The sequence below is a fragment of the Taudactylus pleione genome, unplaced genomic scaffold, assembly GCF_031769625.1.
Source record: "Taudactylus pleione unplaced genomic scaffold, aTauple2 ptg000556l, whole genome shotgun sequence".
Classification (NCBI taxonomy): Eukaryota; Metazoa; Chordata; class Amphibia; order Anura; family Myobatrachidae; genus Taudactylus; species Taudactylus pleione.
Genome location: NW_028284958.1, coordinates 22,353,258 through 22,374,782, shown reverse-complemented (window position 1 = coordinate 22,374,782; position 21,525 = coordinate 22,353,258). Strand labels below are relative to the sequence as shown.

Below are 21,525 nucleotides of genomic sequence, written 5' to 3'. Positions count from 1 at the left end.
GCAATGGCAAATAATCGCTCGAACTGCGTAAACATCTGCATTTCGTTCCGCTGCTGGATCATGCCCAGTGATTGGATAATTGCAGAAACACTCGCATGAAGATGTGGTGCCACTAGTCACGGTGAATATTTTAAGTGTAATTGAGGCCATTTTATTTCTGTCTGCATTTCCCTTTTGATGATACTACAGCATTCTCTATTGCTGATCTACACGAAAATCTTTCCAAGTTTCCAGAAACCATTAACCTCTCCTCTTCGTGCTTATCTCTTCCAGCTACGCTGTGACGGTGCAGGAATCCTACGCTCACCCGTTTGATCAGATTTATTACACGCGCTGCACGGACATCCTCAACTGGTTCAAATGCACAAGGCACAGGTGTGAACCGCTGGGACTGACCTGGGGCTGTAGATTCCATCCCTGTTGTAGCACTCTACACAGTATGTTAGCGCTATACATAAACATTGATAATAAAGGTGACACTCCCCAGTAAAATGACATCTGAATGTATCTGACATTATTCAATTGTGGCAGGATAATATACCATATTATTAATATACGATAATATACATATTATTCTCACAATGTAACACACAGACTTAACTACAAAAAATTGACATTGTAAAAAGTTTTGTTGTGCAGAGTTGCTTTGTCTAATACTGTCGTGTCCCATTCTTTGAACAGGATAAGTTACAAGACTGCATACCGACGTGGCCTGAGAACCATGTACCGACGGAGGTCACAGTGCTGTCCAGGATATTATGAAAGTGGAGATTTCTGTGTTCGTATGTATCATACTATGTGCCCTTATTATTCTATGAACTTCTCATACTGATGTTACTGTATTATAGATACTGAACGCATGTATGGTAGAATTAGTCTATACCACCCCTCAGTGTGTATACAGATCTGTTCTCATACACCTTGACTCAATACGCCATGCAGCGCAAGACGCCTGGCGCGAGTGAGCCACGCCGTGCGGTGCAGTGTCTTTTTCGATAGAAAATGTGTCTGTCGCAAGAGACTGCACTGCTTCATTTGATATGCGACACTTGTATATCGAAGCGCCACGGAACTTGGCGTGGATAAAAGCCGCGGCCGCTGCATCGTAGCACTTCACAGATACAAATCAAATAATCACAACAGTCTGCGGATTTGTCTCATCACATTGCGACTAAGATGCTGTTTTGGGCAAAAATGGCGCAAAAGAGACATTCGGCGCAAGCCAAGTCGCTAGGGACCCGGCGCTCCAAGAAGGGCTGTTTAGCGTGACTGCAGCAATAGTGTATGAGGATGCATCTGTATTTCTATAGGCAATGAGCTCAGAGGGCCACTCTGTATCACAACTATATTCCATCTGTTCCTCTTCTGCCTTTTCTCAAGTACGTTACACATTTTGGGGCCTTTTATTAAAGTGACACTTGTCACAGCAATAATTGTACTTTTTTCTATAATTTCTTTGATTTATGAATATTTTATGTTTAACTCATGACGAATGTATGATACTCAGCTGCCACGGAGAAAGCTATCCAAAGCAATTAAAGTGATGTATTGCTCTTTAGGCCATCACTCTGCTTCACTGATCATGCCTGGTGCCCCAAACATGCATAACTTGTCATGGACAGGGTACAGCTATGGCAGGGGGAGGTCACACTTGAAGAACCTGAATAATCCCCATAAAATGACCCAGACACCCCACAAATGTGAGATGCAAAGTGATCAAAGCGGGCATTAGCCAGGACTGCTGTTAAAACATAGTGTTCTCCCCAGGCTGTTTATTGCGGGTGCACCACCTGGCAAGAAACAGCCTACCACCCGGCACTTTGGGAGTCTGCAAGTGGGGACAGTATCTGGGAGCTGTATAAAAAGGATCAGATCCTACAGACTTTGCAGCTTTTTCATTATCAGACGACTGGGCCTCTAATAAGAAGAGGGGAACTAATATATAAAATGTTATTTCAAGTTTAAATCATTATAAGGTCAGGCAGTGGTCGAAGTGGGAATTTTGAAGTTGGGGTATGGAATATTTAGAAGTGGTTAGCATGAATTTGAGCGAGCGACGATGGTGCGCCAAATATGGGCATGGCCACATGTCAGAGGGGGCATGGTCACTTGAAACGGGGCATGTCAGCATGACACGCTACCCGTTTTTTTTCACTCTGGGAGCATTCATGGCAAAGCTTTGGGCTTAGGCCCTCATTCAGACCCACTCGCGAGCGGCTGTCCGCTCGAAAGTGGGTCGATAGTCCCCACTACGCATGCGCACAACGCATTCCTTCGCTCGGAGTGTCTCATCAAAGGGGGCGTGCTGTCGATGGTGACTGACAGCACGCCCCCTTTGGTGGGCGTGCCGGGGGTGTGCCTGCCAGACGGAGGCGTTCCCAAGGGAACGCCTACCGTCTGAAGCCGGCCCCACTGACATCACTAGTGATGTCAGTGGGAGTGATTTTGGCTCTGATAGAGCCAAATCACTCCTGGCCTTGCGGTTGAAAAACCCAACCGCAGGCTTTTGCTCGCAGTTTCGATGGTCAAGACCATCGCAACCATCATCCTGCACGCTCGTATATGCTATACGAGCGTCCAGGAGGACGCTCCATATCAATGGAGGTGGGCCCTGATTCAGAGCGAGCGGCTCTGAATCAGGGCCTTAGGGTGCTTTTAGCTGTATGGTGGTGGTTTTGTAGCATGGTGACAACTTTCTTGGGCCTCTGTCCACCAGCAGCTGATGCAGGCCCTTTATGTGCAAGCTCCGCAGCAGTGTAAGTAAGGACACCTGTAGCAGAAGTCATGTAAAGGAGATGACAGCTGCATATGCTGCTCCTGCTCCTAAGCACACATGGCTGGGAGTGCTGGGACTTGTGGTTCCTGCTCTGCTGCAGAATCACAGCTCACCGACACCTGCTCTAAACCTCCTTATAGAGCAGGTGTCAGTGAGCTGTGATTATGCAGCAGATCAGAATCTACAAGTCCCAGCACTCCCAGCCATGTCTCCTTGGAAGCAAGAACAGCATTATGCACATCTTGCTCCATGTCCCTTCCACTCCCTCTCCCCCCATACACACACATACTGCTACTGCACATGGAGCAGCCGGGCCCCCTTAACTGACCCGTACTTCATATTGTGTGAACGCAGCTGGACGTGTGTTCAGCAGCTTCAGTACATCACGCACTCCGCCTCCTCACTTCCATTCCAGGCTCCAGGAGCAGCATCGAGCAGGATCATCAGGTAATGCAGCCGCAGCAGCCATTGCTCTGCCCACGGTCTCTACTCAGCCCAGCACCTCCGTACAGCAAGATGGACGTTGGCCAATCAGCGGTCTCTCGCTGCCAGCCGCTGATTGGCTGACAGACATTCCGGCGCTTAAGCCATGCCTCCACCCTTAGCAAAGTGAAAAAAAAAAAGTAGTGCTTGAACGAAGTGCCGGTATGTCATACCGTTACATACCGGCACACTTCGAGCACTGAGGTCAGGGTTTAAAACATTTTATTTTTGCGGCCCCCATCCGGCTACTTCTTGATGCCACCTGGCTGGAAACATTTTCTGGGGAGAACACTGAAACAGCCAATCTTGTGCCACTGGTGTGAGTGGCTCTTGTGATTGGCTAGTTGTGGTTTTTAAAGTATTGAATAATTATTATTCAATTTTTGGGGTTATTTTTGTGGTTTGGGTAGGTTTCCATTTAAATTACAAGAAATCAAGAGAATATATATATATTTTTTTTTTACTGATCACTGTGTATTGTGCTGCAGACTGGATTATACTGATCACTTTGTATAGTGCTGCAGACTGGGTTATGCTGATCACTGTGTATTGTGCTGCAGACTGGGTTATACTGATCACTGTGTATAGTGCTGCAGACTGGATTATACTGATCAGTGTGTATTGTACTGCATGCTGGATTATACTGATCACTGTGTATTGTGCTGCATGCTGGATTATATTGATCACTGTGTATTGTACTGTAGACATGATTATACTGATCACTGTGTATTGTACTGTAGACTGGATTATACTGATCACTGTGTATAGTGTTGCAGACTGGATTATACTGATCACTGTGTATAGTGTTGCAGACTAGGTTGTACTGATCACTGTGTATTGTGCTGCATGCTGGGTTATACTGATCACTGTGTATTGTGCTGGAGACTGGTTTATACTAACCACTGTGTATTGTGCTGCATGCTGGATTATACTGATCACTGTGTATTGTACTGCAGACTGGATTATACTGATCACTGTGTATTGTGCTGCATGCTGGATTATAGAGATCACTGTGTATAGTGTTGCAGACTGGATTATATTGACTGATCACTGTGTATTGTACTGCAAACTGTTATAATGATCACTGTGTATTGTGCTGCATGCTGGATTATACTGATCACTGTGTATAGTGCTGAAGACTGGGTTATACTGATATACTGATCACTGTGTATAGTGCTGCAGACTGGATTATACTGATCACTGTGTACAGTGCTGCAGACTGGATTATACTGATCACTGTGTTTTGTACTGCATGCTGGATTATACTGATCACTGTGTATTGTACTGCATGCTGGATTATACTGATCACTGTGTATTGTGCTGCATGCTGGATTATACTGATCACTGTGTATTGTGCTGCATGCTGGATTATACTGATCACTGTGTATAGTGTTGCAGACTGGATTATACTGATCACTGTGTATTGTGCTGCATGCTGGATTATACTGATCACTGTGTATTGTGCTGCATGGTGGATTATACTGATCCACTGTGTATTGTGCTGCAGACTGGATTATACTGATCACTGTGTACTGTGCTGCAGACTGGTTTATACTAACCACTGTGTATTGTGCTGCATGCTGGATTATACTGATCACTGTGTATTGTACTGCAGACTGGTTTATACTAATCACTGTGTTTTGTGCTGCATGCTGGATTATACTGATCATTGTGTATTGTGCTGCAGACTGGGTTATACTGATCACTGTGTATAGTGCTGAAGGCAGGATTATACTGATCACTGTGTATAGTGTTGCAGACTGGGTTATACTAATCACTGTGTATTGTGCTGCAGACTGGATTATACTGATCACTGTGTATTGTTCTGCAGACTAGGTTATACTGATCTCTGTGTATTGTGCTGCAGACTGGATTATACTGATCACTGTGTATTGTACTGTAGACTGGATTATACTGATCACTGTGTATTGTACTGTAGACTGGATTATACTGATCACTGTGTATTGTACTGTAGACTGGATTATACTGATCACTGTGTATTGTACTGTAGACTGGATTATACTGATCACTGTGTATTGTACTTCAGACTGGATTATACTGATCACTGTGTATTGTACTTCAGACTGGGTTATACTGATCACTGTGTATTGTACTTCAGACTGGGTTATACTGATCACTGTATAGTGTTGCAGAGTGGATTATACTGATCACTGTGTATTGTGCTGCAGACTGGATTATATTGATCACTGTGTATTGTGTTGTAGACTGGATTATACTGATTAAAGTGTATGGTGCTGCAGACTGGGTTATACTGATCACAGTGTATTGTGCTGCATGATGGATTATACTGATCACTGTTTATTGTGCTGCATGGTGGATTATACTGATCACTGTGTATTGTGCTGCATGGTGGATTATATTGATCACTGGGCCTGATTCAGACCCGCTCGCGAGCGCTGAGCGCTCGCAAGCGGGTCGACGTTGGGCCAGTGAGCATGCGCAGGACGGACCCGGCTCCGTCGTGCGCATGCGCAAGACCCGGTTAGCGACGGGCAAGCCATCGCTATGGGTCTCGCTACAAAGGGGGCATGCTGTCGATGGTGAGTGACAGCACGCCCCCTTTGGTGGGCGTGGTTGGCCAGACGGAGGCGTTCCCATGGGAACGCCTACCGTCTGGGGCCGACCCCCCTGCCATCACTAGTGATGTCAGTGGGAGTGCTTTTGGCTCTGATAGAGCCAAAAGCACTCCAGGGCTTGCGGCAGACGAGACCCTACCACAAGGGTCTCGTCGCAAGCCCGATGGTCGCGATGGTCTTGACCATCGCGACCATCTTTTTGGCCGCTCGCTATAGCTGTTGGTGGTCACCCACAGCTATGCGAGCGGCCAGGAGGCCGCTCTAAAATCAGGAAGGACGGCCCTAATTCAGAGCGAGTGCTCTGTCATAGCGTCCGGCTCTGAATCAGGGCCACTGTGTGTTGTGCTGCATGCTGGGTTATACTGATCACTGTGTATTGTGCTGCATGCTGGATTATACTGATCACTGTGTATTGTGCTGCATGCTGGATTATACTGATCACTGTGTATTGTGCTGCATGCTGGATTATACTGATCACTGTGTATTGTGCTGCAGACTGGTTTATACTAACCACTGTGTATTGTGCTGCATGCTGTATTATACTGATCATTGTGTATTGTGCTGCATGCTGGATTATACTGATCACTGTGTATTGTACTGCATGCTGTATTATACTGATCACTGTGTATTGTGCTGCAGACTGTATTATACTGATCACTGTGTATAGTGTTGCAGACTGGGTTATACTGATCATTGTGTATTGTGCTGCAGACTGGATTATACTGATCACTGTGTATAGTGTTGCAGACTGGGTTATACTGATCACTGTGTATAGTCTTGCAGACTGGGTTATACTGATCACTGTGTATTGTGCTGCAGACTGTATTATACTGATCACTGTGTATTGTGCTGCATGCTGTATTATACTAATCACTGTGTATTGTGCTGCATGCTGTATTATACTGATCACTGTGTATTGTGCTGCAGACTGTATTATACTGATCACTGTGTATAGTGTTGCAGACTGGGTTATACTGATCATTGTGTATTGTGCTGCAGACTGGATTATACTGATCACTGTGTATAGTCTTGCAGACTGGGTTATACTGATCACTGTGTATTGTGCTGCAGACTGTATTATACTGATCACTGTGTATTGTGCTGCAGACTGTATTATACTGATCACTGTGTATTGTACTGTAGACTGGATTATAGTGTTGCAGACTGGATTATACTGATCACTTGTATTGTGCTGCAGACTGTATTATACTGATCACTGTGTATTGTGCTGCAGACTATTATACTGATCACTGTGTATTGTGCTGCAGACTGTATTATACTGATCACTGTGTATTGTGCTGTAGACTGGATTATACTGATCACTGTGTATTGTACTGTAGACTGGATTATACTGATCACTGTGTATTGTACTGTAGACTGGATTATACTGATCACTGTGTATTGTACTGTAGACTGGATTATACTGATCACTGTGTATTGTACTGTAGACTGGATTATACTGATCACTGTGTATTGTACTGTAGACTGGATTACACTGATCACTGTGTATTGTACTGTAGACTGGATTATAGTGTTGCAGACTGGGTTATACTGATCAGTGTGTATTGTGCTGCAGACTGTATTATACTGATCACTGTGTATTGTGCTGCAGACTATTATACTGATCACTGTGTATTGTGCTGCAGACTGTATTATACTGATCACTGTGTATTGTGCTGTAGACTGGATTATACTGATCACTGTGTATTGTGCTGTAGACTGTATTATACTGATCACTGTGTATTGTGCTGTAGACTGGATTATACTGATCACTGTGTATTGTGCTGTAGACATGATTATACTGATCACTGTGTATTGTACTGTAGACATGATTATACTGATCACTGTGTATTGTACTGTAGACTGGATTATACTGATTACTGTGTATTGTACTGTAGACTGGATTATACTGGTCACTGTGTATTGTACTTCAGACTGGGTTATACTGATCACTGTGTATAGTGTTGCAGAGTGGATTATACTGATCACTGTGTATTGTACTTCAGACTGGGTTATACTGATCACTGTGTATAGTGTTGCAGAGTGGATTATACTGATCACTGTGTATAGTGTTGTAGAGTGGATTATACTGATCACTGTGTATTGTGCTGCGGACTGGATTATACTGATCACTGTGTATTGTACTGCAGACTGGATTATATTGATCACTGTGTATTGTGTTGTAGACTGGATTATACTGATTAAAGTGTATGGTGCTGCAGACTGGGTTACACTGATCACTGTGTATTGTGCTGCATGGTGGATTATACTGATTACTGTGTATTGTGCTGCATGGTGGATTATACTGATCACTGTGTATTGTGCTGCATGGTGTATAAAATTGATCACTGGGCCTGATTCAGACCCGCTCGCGAGCGCTGAGCGCTCGCAAGCGGGTCGATGTTGGGCCAGTGAGCATGCGCACGACGGACCCGGCTCCGTCGTGCGCATGCGCAAGACCCGGATAGCGACGGGCAAGCCATCGCTATGGGTCTCGCTACAAAGGGGGCATGCTGTCGATGGTGAGTGACAGCACGCCACCTTTGGTGGGCGTGCTGGGGGCGTGGTTGGCCAGACGGAGGCGTTCCAATGGGAACGCCTACCGTCTGGGGCCGACCCCCCTGCCATCACAAGTGATGTCAGTGGGAGTGCTTTTGGCTCTAATAGAGCCAAAAGCACTCCAGGGCTTGCAGCAGACGAGACCCTACCACAAGGGTCTCATCGCAAGCCCGATGGTCGCGATGGTCTTGACCATCACGACCATCTTTTTGGCCGCTCGCTATAGCTGTGGGTGGTAACCCACAGCTATGCTAACGGCCAGGAGGCCGCTCTAAAATCAGGAAGGACGGCCCTGATTCAGAGCGAGCGCTCTGTCATAGCGTCCGGCTCTGAATCAGGGCCACTGTGTGTTGTGCTGCATGCTGGGTTATACTGATCACTGTGTATTGTGCTGCATGCTGGATTATACTGATCACTGTGTGTTGTGCTGCATGCTGGGTTATACTGATCACTGTGTATTGTGCTGCATGCTGGATTATACTGATCACTGTGTGTTGTGCTGCATGCTGGATTACACTGATCACTGTGTATTGTGCTGCATGCTGGATTACACTGATCACTGTGTATTGTACTGTAGACTGGATTATACCAATCCTAATATATTGTATTACAATTTGTATTATACTGGAAATGCAGTGTGTAATGTACTGCAGATCTAGAATGATCCTACTCCTCTTTGATCGATCCTGCACATCTTGGTTGATCACAGCTGAGCAGGAAAGTAGACTGATGCTATGGCAGTGTTCACTCTAGCTCCGGCGGCAGACAGGGCGCCAGAGCCAGAGAGGGCACCTTTGTGCGCGCGCGCCCGGAACGGGGGCGTGGCCATTGAAAAGCTTTTCGTCACTCTTGGGGGCGTGCCCGGCACTTACAGACACGCCGGGCAGCCCCCAAGCGCTGCAGACAGGGAGAATAGATGCCGGGCGCATGCGCCTGGCGTCTATTCTCCGGCGGGACACTGCGACCCGCGTGTGGACGGCACCCGCAGGCTGTGAGGGCAGGGTGCTTTTTGCCCTCCTTCTGCCTAGCCTAGCGGGAGCGCTACTATGGGATGACTGGTGTCTGGAATGCAAGCTCCATAGTGTATTGTGTATAACAGAGCCCAGCATTATACTGATCAATGTGTAGTGCATTTCAGCCTTAGACTACACCAATCGCTATGGGTTTTGCATTGTATCTAGTGCATACTTATCTTACTGCAGGAATGCCTAGGAGACTCCGAAATTGTGTGTGGCTCTCTCGGACGTCAAGAACACTACAGCCTCCCACTTTCTGCTGACTACCGCTCATTACTGCTCACTTGTTAAGTAAAGTGGGTGGTCCAGATATCTTGATGACTTGATTTGCGCTGAAACGTGTCATCCTAGCTTCCATGGGATGGATTACAACTGAAGCACTCTGTGTGGAGTTTGTATGTTTTCCAAGGCTTTTTGAGGTTTTTCCTCCTACCTCCCACAGTCCAAAAACGTACTGGCAAGTTAATTGGCTTCTGACAAATTGATGCTAGTGTATATGTATGTGAGAATACTGTATGTGGTAGGGACTGTAAGATACAATGTGGCATGAACTGATGTGAATGATTCAGTGAGATTTATGTAATAGCCTACGAGATGTGGGCTCTAGCAAGATTGTGGTCAGTCTACCCATATTTTTAAAGTGGCAGTCATTTATAAGGCAAAACCAGGTTGGTATTACCTATTAAATGATTGGCGCTTTAAAAATACAGTCCGACATGCCGGAATCTCGCCTGAGCCTGCATCTAGTATGCATCTGCATTACATAATTCCCTACATATTCGGGTAAATGCTGTATACTATAGAGGTTCTATATAAATAAACAATAATAAGAACATTGTGTATTATACGAGTGTGGTTCAATAAGTAATGCTGGGTACACACTGACAGATATATTGCCTGTTCAGTGGACCGGGAGATATATCTGTAGTGCATCGGTGGGTGGGTACAGACGATATACAGCATCTGTCAATGATGTCATTTACATACATATCGCATCTGCCCCCTAGCACAGCCAAAGCATATATAACTTGCAGATATATCGGCATGTCTGGCTGTGTGTATGGGCGACCCGCCGACTGTCCGTACACTTGCTTCAGGGTGACTGACCTCTCAGCTGGGTGGGCAAATTTAAATGCCCGCCCAGTTGGGATGTCAGCGCAGATAGTGCAGACACAACAGCACTTACCAATCGTTACATAGGTTGACCCTTCAGTCGGGTGTGTACCCAGCTTAAGGTAATAAGACCTCTTGCGTGTGTAATGTTCTTGGTTTCATTCTGATTTTCCTCCAGGCCAGAGCAGGCAGACCACTGCTTACCCTCACGGCCATCAGACTGCGCCTCATATCAGTCTTAATGTCCCAACATCAGATTGTAAGATGGCGGTGCTGGCGGAACATGGTAAAACATTGAGGTGCGTGTGATCAGATTTCTGCATCTAAAGGGCACATCAGCAGCTGAAATTCATCGCACCCTTGTCGAGGTGTATGGTGATAACATCCTGTCACAGAAACAGGTTTGGGTTTGGGGCACTGCCTTTGATAACGACAGAACAGACTTTCAGGATCAGCAGTGATCCGGCCGGCCAAGCACGTCACCACAGATGACTATTTGTGTCACATAATGAAGGTCTGATTCAGGAGGACAGACGGATTCGAGTTAGTGATATTGCTGACGAACTGAACATCTCAGTGGGTACTGTGCACAACATTATTCATGGGCAACTTGGGTACAGGAAATAGTGTTCACGCTGAGTACCGAAGCAACTCACAGATGGTCACAAAACCAATATGATGGGATTGTCTCTCATGCACTTGACACGGTACCATGAGGAGGGAGTGCAGTTCCTGCAGCGTATTGTTACAGGCGATGAAATGTGGGTGCATCATGTGACACCGGAGATGAAGCAAGCATCCATGACATGGAAACACGCATTATCCCCACCTTCAAAGAAATTCAAAACATCTACATTAGCAAAGAAGGTCATGTCGACCGTGTTTTGGGACCACAAGGGCGTGCTTCTTGTTGATTTCCTCACCAAGGGTCTGCTATTGTGACACATTGAGCCGTTTGCAGACGGTAATTCGTCAAAAAACGACCTGGGTTACTGCGAACAGGCTTCGTATTACTGCACAACAACACCAGGTCACACTCAGCCATCCGCACGCGTGAGTTGTTACGGTGCTACCATTGGGAGGTACTGGACAATACTCCCTACAGCCCTGACCTGACACCTAGTGATTTCCAACTCTTTGGACCACTGGAGAAGCAACTGGGTGGAAGGCGATTTGCAACCGACAGTGAAGTTCAGCAAGCCGTCATGTCCTGGCGATTTGCACTGATTTCTTCTATGCCGGTATAGATGCCTTATGTACCATTAGAACATTGCTGAGACACGCATGGGAACTATGTGGAAAAACAATATACCAAGGCCATACTACTAATTGTACATATATGTAAGAGTTGAATACATTTACTCAGTGAGAGGTCTTTTTACCTTATTTATTGAAACACAATTATATTATATTACAGTTCATTGTGCAGTGCACAGAATAGTGGATTTTGTAAGTTGTATTACAACGCTAGATTATACAGTACACAATATTGAGTTATACTAATATGCTTGTGTTGCACTAGAGTCTTCTGCTAAACTGATTGTTGGTAAGTATTTATTATAAAGTAAATAATGTTAATATTATGCATTTACCTTTCTGACTCCACCTTTTGATCCTGTCCTAACTGTATAGGAAGCAATTTTACTGTGTGGCATAATTATTCCACATACAGTACTTCGATTAGCTTCATATGAGCATTACACAACATACCATCCTATATGTTTTACACATTATCACGCTGCCTGACACAATAATAAAAGTGCATTGGTTTATTAAATGACTTAACAAATGCATTATATAGGAGTCTTAGCAGTTTAATATTTTTTCCAAAAGCCAGTCAGAAATTGTAGTTTTTTTTTTAATGATTTAATTAGGTCAAGAACATCTATTTAAAACTTATCCAACACTATTTTATTAATTTCTTTTTTTTTTTTGTTAAACACCGTATAGCATAAAAATAGTAATTTGCATGATATACTGTAGTGATGGCTCTGCACAGACTGTGGCTATTGGGCTGCCATCGATGGGAAGAAAAAAATACTTGCCAATAACCATACTCCAACGATGGTTACAAACCACCGATGGATTATGGCCATCCCTAGTATACTGTGCATGAACTTTAAACACTTTTAAACTATATTGGCCATCCCTAATTTGAGGCCATGTATCGGTAGTCTTGATCGATACGGGATCACTATTATCAAAATTATCTTCCACACTAATACTGATGTTTTTTTTAAATGTAAACAATTAAAAATTGTTTCTTCAACAAAAAACACAGATTTTTTCCAATACATTGGGGAAAAAGAAAATCTGTAAATATCGATACTCGAGACTAGGGAGAGAAGGGGGGCAAGCCCTACTAAGCTTATACTTCCCTTATATTTCTGTGTGCACAGAGAGGGTCAGGCAGGCAGTGCATAATGTTCCCGGCAGCTGCTCCTCTGTGCAGACGTCTGATGAGCACAGAGCGGGGCAAACGGGTAGCCTGATCTCTTCTGTCTACGCGGTGATCGGGACATTCTGAGAGCAAAGCCACAGCTACCATGAGCTGCAGCGCATCAGATGTGACCATGTCGGGGAAAGCCTAGCCTGGTGTGTTTGAGCAGAGCGACAAAATATGTGGGTCCCAGGGACCCTCGACTTTAAAAAATGGGGTCCTACCTGACCATTTCTGGGTCCCATCATAATTTATGCTTTAGAGCTCCACATATACCCCGCAGACTTCCCCATATGCCACTACATATGCCCACATACCCCTAGAATGCCCATCTGATACCCCCAATAGTCTCAGTTTTGTACATAGAGGTCAGACTGCATTCCTTATTGAAAATAATGGGGACTGCAGTCTGCTGCGGTAGTTAGCCTTCTGCCGGACCTTGCTGTGAAATCTTCTGTATTATACTGTCCTTACTTTTTGTCTCTTACCTGTGCTCAAGGAATTCTCTGCTCCTAGTTGTGCTCTCTTCTGTCCTTTATTTTATTTTGTGAGAGCTGGATGGGGGTGGCTGCACTCATACTGCAGGTCCTTATGGCTCCTCGTTATTTTGATGTGTGGGAGGTGAAGCTGGGGACAGGAGTAGTAGTTGGAAAACCGGAGACAGGTGTAGGAGGTGGAGAGCAGGGAACAGGAGTAGGAGGTGGGGAGCCAGGAGCAGGAGAACGAGGTGGGGAGCCTGGAACAGGAGTAGGAGGTACTGTAGGGAGTAGGGAACAGGAGTAGGAGGTGGGGAGTGGGTGACAGGAGTAGGAGGTGGGGATTGGGTGACAGGAGTAGGAAGTGGGGAGCCGGGAACAGGAGTAGGAGGTGGTGAGCCGGGAACAGGAGTAGGTGGTGGGCAGCTGGTAACAGGAGTAGGAGGTGGGGAGCCGGTGACAGGAGGATTCGGGGAATCAGAGAGTATAGATGGAGGGGAGCTGGGGAGGGACAGGAGAAGAGGCTGGGTGCCACCGGGTATTAGATGTGAAGGGGAGCCACATCTAGAAGGGATAGAAGGGAGCTGGGGACAGGAGCAGTAGGAAGGGACAGGAGAAGGAACTCTGTACCATCAGATATTACATGCGAAGGGGTGTCACATACAGGAGAATATATAAGGGAGCTGGGGACAGGAGGAGTAGGCAGGGACAGTAAAAGGGCTGGGTGCCGAGTATTAGATGTGAAGAGGAGCCACATACAGGAGGAGATAGAAGGTATCTAGAGATAGGAGGGGTAGGCAGAGACCGGAGAAGGGGCTTGGTGCCAGTGGGTGAGTTTTAGAGGGGAAGGGGTGCCACATACAGGAGGTGGTGGAGGGGAGCTGGGGACAGGAAGAGTAGGCAGGGACAGGAGAAGAGGCTGGGTGGTGGGTATTAGAGGTGGAGGGGAGCCACATACAGGATGTTGTGGAGGGGAGCTGGAGATGGAGGAGGAGGCGGGGACAGGAGAAGGTGCTGGGTGTCACCGGGTATTGGAGGTGGAGGGGAGCTAGGGACATGAGGGGTAGGCAGAGACAGTAGAAGGGGCTGGGTGCCAGCGAGTGGGTATTAGAGGGGAAGGGGAGCTACTACATACAGGAGGTGGTGGAGGGGAACTAGGGACAGGGGGAGTAGGCAGGAACAGGAGAAGGGGATGGGTGCCACCGGGTATTAGAGGAGAAGGGGAGCCACATACAGGAGGTGGTGGAGGGGAGCTGGGGACAGGAATAGTAGGCAGGGGCAGGAGAAGGGGCTGGGTGGCGGGTATTATATGTGGAGGGGAGCCACATACAGGATGTAGTGGAGGGGAGCTGGGGATGGAGAAGTAGAGAGGCACAGGAGAAGGGGCTGGGTGCCGCTGGGTATTGTAGAGGAGCTGCAGACAGGAGGCGGGAACAGGAGAAAGAGGCTGGGTATCACCGGGTATTAGAGGTGGAGGGGAGGCAGGGATTAGAGGCAGAAAACCAGGGACTGCTGGGGCCAGGCGCGCTGCTGTACTTTTCGACATCATTCACAGCAGGCGCCTGACTAGCTATTCAGAAACTGAGGCTGACACTGAATGGTAATGGCCGCGCTGTCCTCAGAAAGCAGGCAGGGGAGAAGAGAGAGGCATAGGGGTCTTATTTACTAAGCCTTGGATGGAGATATAAAGTTAACAGAGATAAGGTACCAGCCAATCAGCTCCTAACTGGCATGTCACAGGCTGTGTTGTGAAAAATTACAGTTAGGAGCTGGTTGGCTGGCACCTTATCTCCGTTCACTTTATCTCCATCCAAGGCTTAGTAAATATGCCCCATAGAGAGGGCGCGGGGCCTTGTGTCTGCACTGTACTCCGAATAGACAGACAGCACCACGTAGCCCATGCAGATAACTGTGGCCTGCCCAAGGGGCTATAAAAGGAACGCCTGGGGCATCTGTTACCCTGTTCCCAGGCCAAGCCCGCTCCTGGCTTCTGCTCCTCCCTGTGACCCAGGTCTCCGCCTCCAACTATCAGAGTGGGTAGACAGGGCAGGTTCCTATTGGTCGCAATGCACAACATCTCAGCCGACTCAGGAGCCAGGGATTGGTCAAAGCAGAGCACATCCCCGGGGACCCACCTATTCTGAAAAAGTGAGTCCCCGGTCCTCAATATCGGTAACATATGCGTTATAGCGTATATTTGCAATCACTGTCAGATATGATGTGATCATGCCAAGCATGTGGATAAGGGATCCCCCAAAACATTTTCAGGGGAACCGCAGCAGATATCTCCATATCTTTCACCATCTCTCCATTTCTATAGGTTTCTATGGGGGCTGCAAAGCTGTCAGATTTTATTTTTTTTTGTGATCATTTTACTTATTACACATAGCAGGATGGGACTCCTTTCGGAGCCCCTGTCCCTGCATCTGATTAATAGTACATATGGTCAATAAATATTTTTTTATTTCTTCAAATGGAGGTGCTAAGAAATTGTAGTTATCAGGCATAAAACCCTATAATTAGTAAATATGCCCTTAAGTACAATATGCCTACACTGCTGTAGATCTCTATGCAGCTTCATCAACTAGGATTCATTTGTAGACTCTTAACTTGATACTGAGATCATGAAGGCTAGGGGCTTCTAAGCCTTAGGGCAGGCTGGGCAGCAAATCCCCAGGGCTGTACAGTGTAAACATTCTTTGCTTGCATTACCTGCGGCTACACTGTTCATAGCCATTCTCTGTGACCAAGAGGCAGCAAGAGGATGCCCTTGGCTGTTTTGATTGTGTGGCCTCAGTTACTGTGTATCCAGCTATTAGAATGCTGAGTGGTGGATGGTGCCGAGTGTCAGGACACCCCCAAACACTGATTGGAATTATCCACCCCTAAAGTGCTGGGAGCTATCTACTGGGACAGAATAGATGCCAGAATAGACACTTCTTCAGAATAGACACTTCTTCTTTAGTGCACTGAGTGACAGCATGGGGCAGTATCCGGATGGTAGAAAGATAGTAACTAGATATGCAGTTAGTAGATATGCACCAGAAGGTAGACAGTGAATAGGTCAACAGGATTAAAAGGTTGACAGGGTTAAAAGGTCGACACATAAATTGTTGGCAGTGCATAAGGTAGACAGAGTAAAAAGGTCGACATGGTCAAAAGGTCTAAATTCAAATGTTCGACACAAAAAAAAGGTTCACACGTTTTTTCATGATTGTTAGGGTTGGGCACATGGAGGGTTAGGGTTAAGCTGCGGAATGGGATGGTTAGGGTTAGGCACCAGGGCGAGGGTTAGGGTTAGGCACCAGGGGGAGGGTTAGGGATAACATAATAATACTAATAATAATATCTATCTTTTGACCCTGTTGACCTAATTTCATGTCGACCATTTACCTGTTGACCTTTTAATTTTGACAAAATTTGTATATCTCTTGACTGTCTATCACCACACACCCCATGGGGCTGCAGGAGTGCAAGTCTCTCCTGAGATTTGGGATCTGCATTTTGTCACCCATCAGTGAGTAGGGTAAGGAGGGGGAGGGTCTGCATTATAAGGCCACATGAAGACACCAGAGATATGACTCTTGTGTACAGAGATGCCCGCCTATGGCGTCTTAAATCTGCTGCTTACGTACAAATACGAAATCATTGGAAACTTTGGCCCTCATTCAGAGCCGTACGCTCTGAGCAGAGCGCACGCTCTGAATGAGGGCCGGGCTCCATTTTCATGGAGCGTCCTCCTGGACGCTCGTATAGCTGTGGGTCACCACCCACAGGCTATACGAGCGTGCATTTTGATGGCCGCGATGGTCGTGACCATCGCGACCATCGAAATTGCGAGCCGGAGCCTGCGGTTGAGGTTTTCAACCGCAAACTCCGGAGTGATTTTGGCTCTATCAGAGCCAAAATCACTCCCACTGACATCACTAGTGATGTCAGTGGGCCGGCTTCTGACGGGAGGCGTTCCCGTGGGAACGCCCCCGTCAGGGAGGCACGCCCCCGGCACGCCCACCAAAGGGGGCGTGCTGTCAATCAACATTGACAGCACGCCCCCTTTGATCGGACACAACGAGCGAAGGAAAGTCCTTCGCTCGTCGTGTCTGGCGCATGCGCACGACGGAGCTCCCTCCGTCGTGCGCATGCTCAGTGCAGACCATCGACCCACTTGCGAGCGGACAGCCGCTCGCGAGTGGGTCTGAATCAGGCCCATTGATCGCACATTGAACCTCTGTGCAAGCCCTAGAGCAGGCCCATAAACTGATCCTTACACGCATGCGTTTTTCTAACCACTCCCCATAACTCCCCCCAAGTGCTGACTACCTGTCATTCACTGCGCAAATAAATCCTTTCTGTGACCGTCGTCGCTAGTCCATGCGGCTTTGACGCATGTGCAATGGCAAAAAAATCGCTACACTGTGTCTGACAACGATATTGCGTGCATCTCTGAGTCAGGCCATTGGGACAGTCTGCATTATAACGGCACAAGATATTTTAGGGATCTACACTGTAGCACCGGCAAAGATTTTAGAGGATTGCATTGCAAAACTACTAGATCTTTGGGGGGTCTGATTTTATAATGGCCCCAGAACAAACATTGAATAATATTCACTAGTGTGCATTGTGTTTTATTCAGTGGCAATGAGAATTCTCTCTGTATTGTATATAGATTACTAGAATGATCTCTGTATTGTACAAAATATTGCTTATTATGTGATTTATGTATTGTTTTTCAGTCATTAAGACGCTCTCTGTTTTATATGTCCGTCATTAAAATGTTCACTGTATTGTGTAAATGTTTCTAAAATGTTCTGTGTATTGCTTATAGGTCAGTGGACTGCTGCCTACATTGTTTAGGTCACTAGAATGTTCTGTTTCTGTTTGGTGTCTAGAGATCATTAGAATGTTATGTCTATTGTATATAAATCACTAGAATGATATGTGCATTGTACCTCATTCAGACCCGTTCTCTAGATGCGTTCGCTCGCTCGATGCGTATGCAAATTTGGGAAGGCAGGTGATCGCACGGCAAGGCATTAGCACGCCCACTATGTCTTGGCATGCGATCGCTTTGTGTATGCAGACGCTCACCAGCCTGTCATTAAGACGCCCACTTGCGCACGTCATCTCCAGGAAGTGTATGCGACCATCGGTACCATTGAGTACCATCGGATGCGATCGCAGCGCTTGTGGCTGAGCATACCCTACCGCAAGCACTGCGAGCACTTCAGTGTAAAAACCAGGTGACGTGTACTATGACGATGTCTCTAAATTATGCATGCCTCTGAAATGGCGTTTAGATGCTCAGGCACGCCTAAGTTTGCACCTCCACTCCTCCGTTTTTAATGGTCAGCCCCTGTCACCGCTGACAAACTGCTTCTCCTGTCACTCACTTTGCTGGACTGTCCATGCGCAGCGAGCGAATGCTTCCTGATCTATTGCACTGGTTCGCGCACTCGCACTGCGATGCGTACGCATGTGCACAATGCAAAAATCGTCCAGCTACGAGCGAACGCATCCTGGCGAGCGGGTCTGAATCAGGTCCAGAGAGCACTATATGTTCACTGTATTGCATGCAGGCCATTAGAATGCTCTCTGTATTGTAGAAGAGCCTGGGTTGCTTATTTTCCCCTGCTCACCAATAGTTTCACACTATGGGCCTGATTTAGAGCCGCACACAATACCAATGTTCACGTAATTGAGCAATTTTTTGCTTCTGCACGTGCGTGAAAGTCCCTAAAAACTTGTACAGTGTATGCGTTACACAGTGTGTGTGTGTGCACAAAGGCGCTGTTGCTATCGAGACACACGATACCAAAGTTGTATTGGAAATGTGCTGGGCGTTCCTGGGTGGTGACTGGGAGGTGGCTAAAGAGATGCACGGAGATGGTCCATCTTATGGGCGTGTCATTGATAGTGTTTGGTCACACAGACGCTCAATCATTCATGTTAGAGGCCATAGGGCTAGTGCAAGTTTCTACAGATACTGATAATGGGTGTCTCTGTCCTTGTACATTCATAATCACAGATGTACACCAGGGAAGTGATTTGTAGCGGCAATTGCATGAAGGGCGCAGATGGACGACTGCCGTCTGCGTCCACCTCTGAATGAGGTCCTATGACTGCTGTTCTCAGGAGAGGTATGCAGAAGTAGCCTGATTGCTATAAGCTCCTGGTCTGTATGAGCCCAGGTGTCATAACATCCTTCTCCTTAAGTTCAATACAGTAGCCTTGTGTTATATTTCTGGTGACATTATAGGATGTGCTAAAACTAGCATTGTTCCAACTAATAAGCATGAATGTTTAAATAGCTTAATACATATTCATAGGTGCATTAATGTATTTTTAGACCAGTGTTAAACTGAAACTGTTATATCAAAGTGAACATAACATAACTGGAAGGCTTTTACAGTGGTTATTAGCTGTGTTATGTGTTGTCTTTATGTTAGGGTGTGTGGTAGGAGAATCTAATCTAAACCAGTGGTTCTAAACTCAGTACTCATGATCCCACACAGATCACGATTTGCAGGTCACCTAGCTGATGCACAGGTGTATTCATTACTCACTGATACATTGTAAAAGCACCACAGGTGGAGCTAAAATCTCACTTGGGATTCTGTGACAAAACCTGGAAAACATGCACTGTTTGGGGTCCTGAGGAGCGAGTTTGAGAACCTGTGATCCAAACTATTCACAATAAGAGCCCTCAATGCAGTCTGGGCACTTGGGCAGAAGCAACATTGGTGGGTTGATCTAACAGACACAGCGATTCTAGCTTTGTTCTGTGAGGCTGGATCACATGATGGACTAGAGCAGTGGTTCTCAAACTCGGTCCTCAGGACCCCACACAGGTCATGTTTTCCAGGTCACCCAGCAGGTGCACAGGTGTATTCATTACTCACTGACCCATTTAAAAAAAAATCCACAGGTGGAGCTAATTATTTCACTTGTGATTCTGTGAGGACACCTGGAAAACATGCACTGTTTGGGGGTCCTGAGGACCGGGTTTGAGAACCTGTGGACTAGAGTATGACACACGCAGGTTATCAGTAGTCACCATCAATTTTTATGGGATCACTCTTAGTTGAATCGCTTGTTCGCATGTGTGATCAGTGTTTCCATCTCAGTTTCACTAGGGAGGACTGTGTTATTTTTGCATATCATTAGGGCACTGTGTGTTGTCTCTGTTACAAAGTATTACTTGGAGTTATGTGTCAATGAGCTGCTATGTGAAAACATGCAAATGTCACAGTCGCCGGGAGATGTATTGAGAAGCCCATCTGCAGTTTTGCAAATCCAAGCATCTGCGTAAAATGTTGCAGCATTTGCGTGCAAAGACTCAGCAACGGTCGCCTTTCAATCGATTGATGTGAGAAAACCCTTTGATTCCGCAGTTTACGTGGAATTAGTGTGGTAGCATGCATTAGCCCCTGCATTACCATGCAGGGAAAATGCTATTTAATTGAAGGGATAAACCTTGTGGCTAATTGGATTTCCCCCAAAGTATCATTATTGAGTGCTGCATTATGTAAGTCTAGTAGGCTTTGACCAACTACTGGGCTTTTAAGAAGTGTTTAAAACATTGGAGGCTAGTTCAGAGGGTAATAGGTCATGCCTCTCTGATTCTCATGTTGCTTCAATAATTAAGCCGACACAGTGATGGTTTCACCGAACCTTGGAGAAAGATAAAGTGGAGAGAGATAAAGGGGTCTATGTACTAAGCCTTGAAGAGAGATACAGTACCAACCAATCAGCTCCTGTCATTTCTCAAACACAGCCTGTAACATTACAGTTAGGAGCTGATTGGCTGTTGCTTTGGGCGGGATGTGCTAAGCATCGCATCCACAATGCGGTACATCCCTCCACTTATCAGGTAAATACTGGCATTAATTACGCCGGTATGTACTTAGAAATGCGATAAGAGCTGTGCTTTGCGATGGCTGGATGCTAGAGGGACCTCTGAGTTTATTACCCAAAAGTCCCTCAGTGCATGTGCAGAATGGCTGTGCCGCAGCAGGGGACACTGGGAGGGATCCGTTTGGCCAATCCTGGTCCATCATTTCCTATT

The 21,525-nt window shown here is 46.3% G+C and overlaps 1 protein-coding gene across 4 annotated transcripts in view; it reads left to right on the top strand.

The window, feature by feature from the left end:
• Positions 1–21,525, top strand: part of MEGF11 (multiple EGF like domains 11) — a 386,527-nt gene that overhangs the window by 98,727 nt on the left and 266,275 nt on the right. For all 4 annotated transcript variants that reach the window (XM_088452756.1, XM_088452754.1, XM_088452755.1 and 1 more), the window contains exons 3-4: positions 274–375; positions 682–782. In XM_088452756.1, coding sequence (XP_088308882.1) covers positions 274–375; positions 682–782 — 203 coding nt within the window. The remainder of the gene's footprint in view (positions 1–273; positions 376–681; positions 783–21,525) is intronic.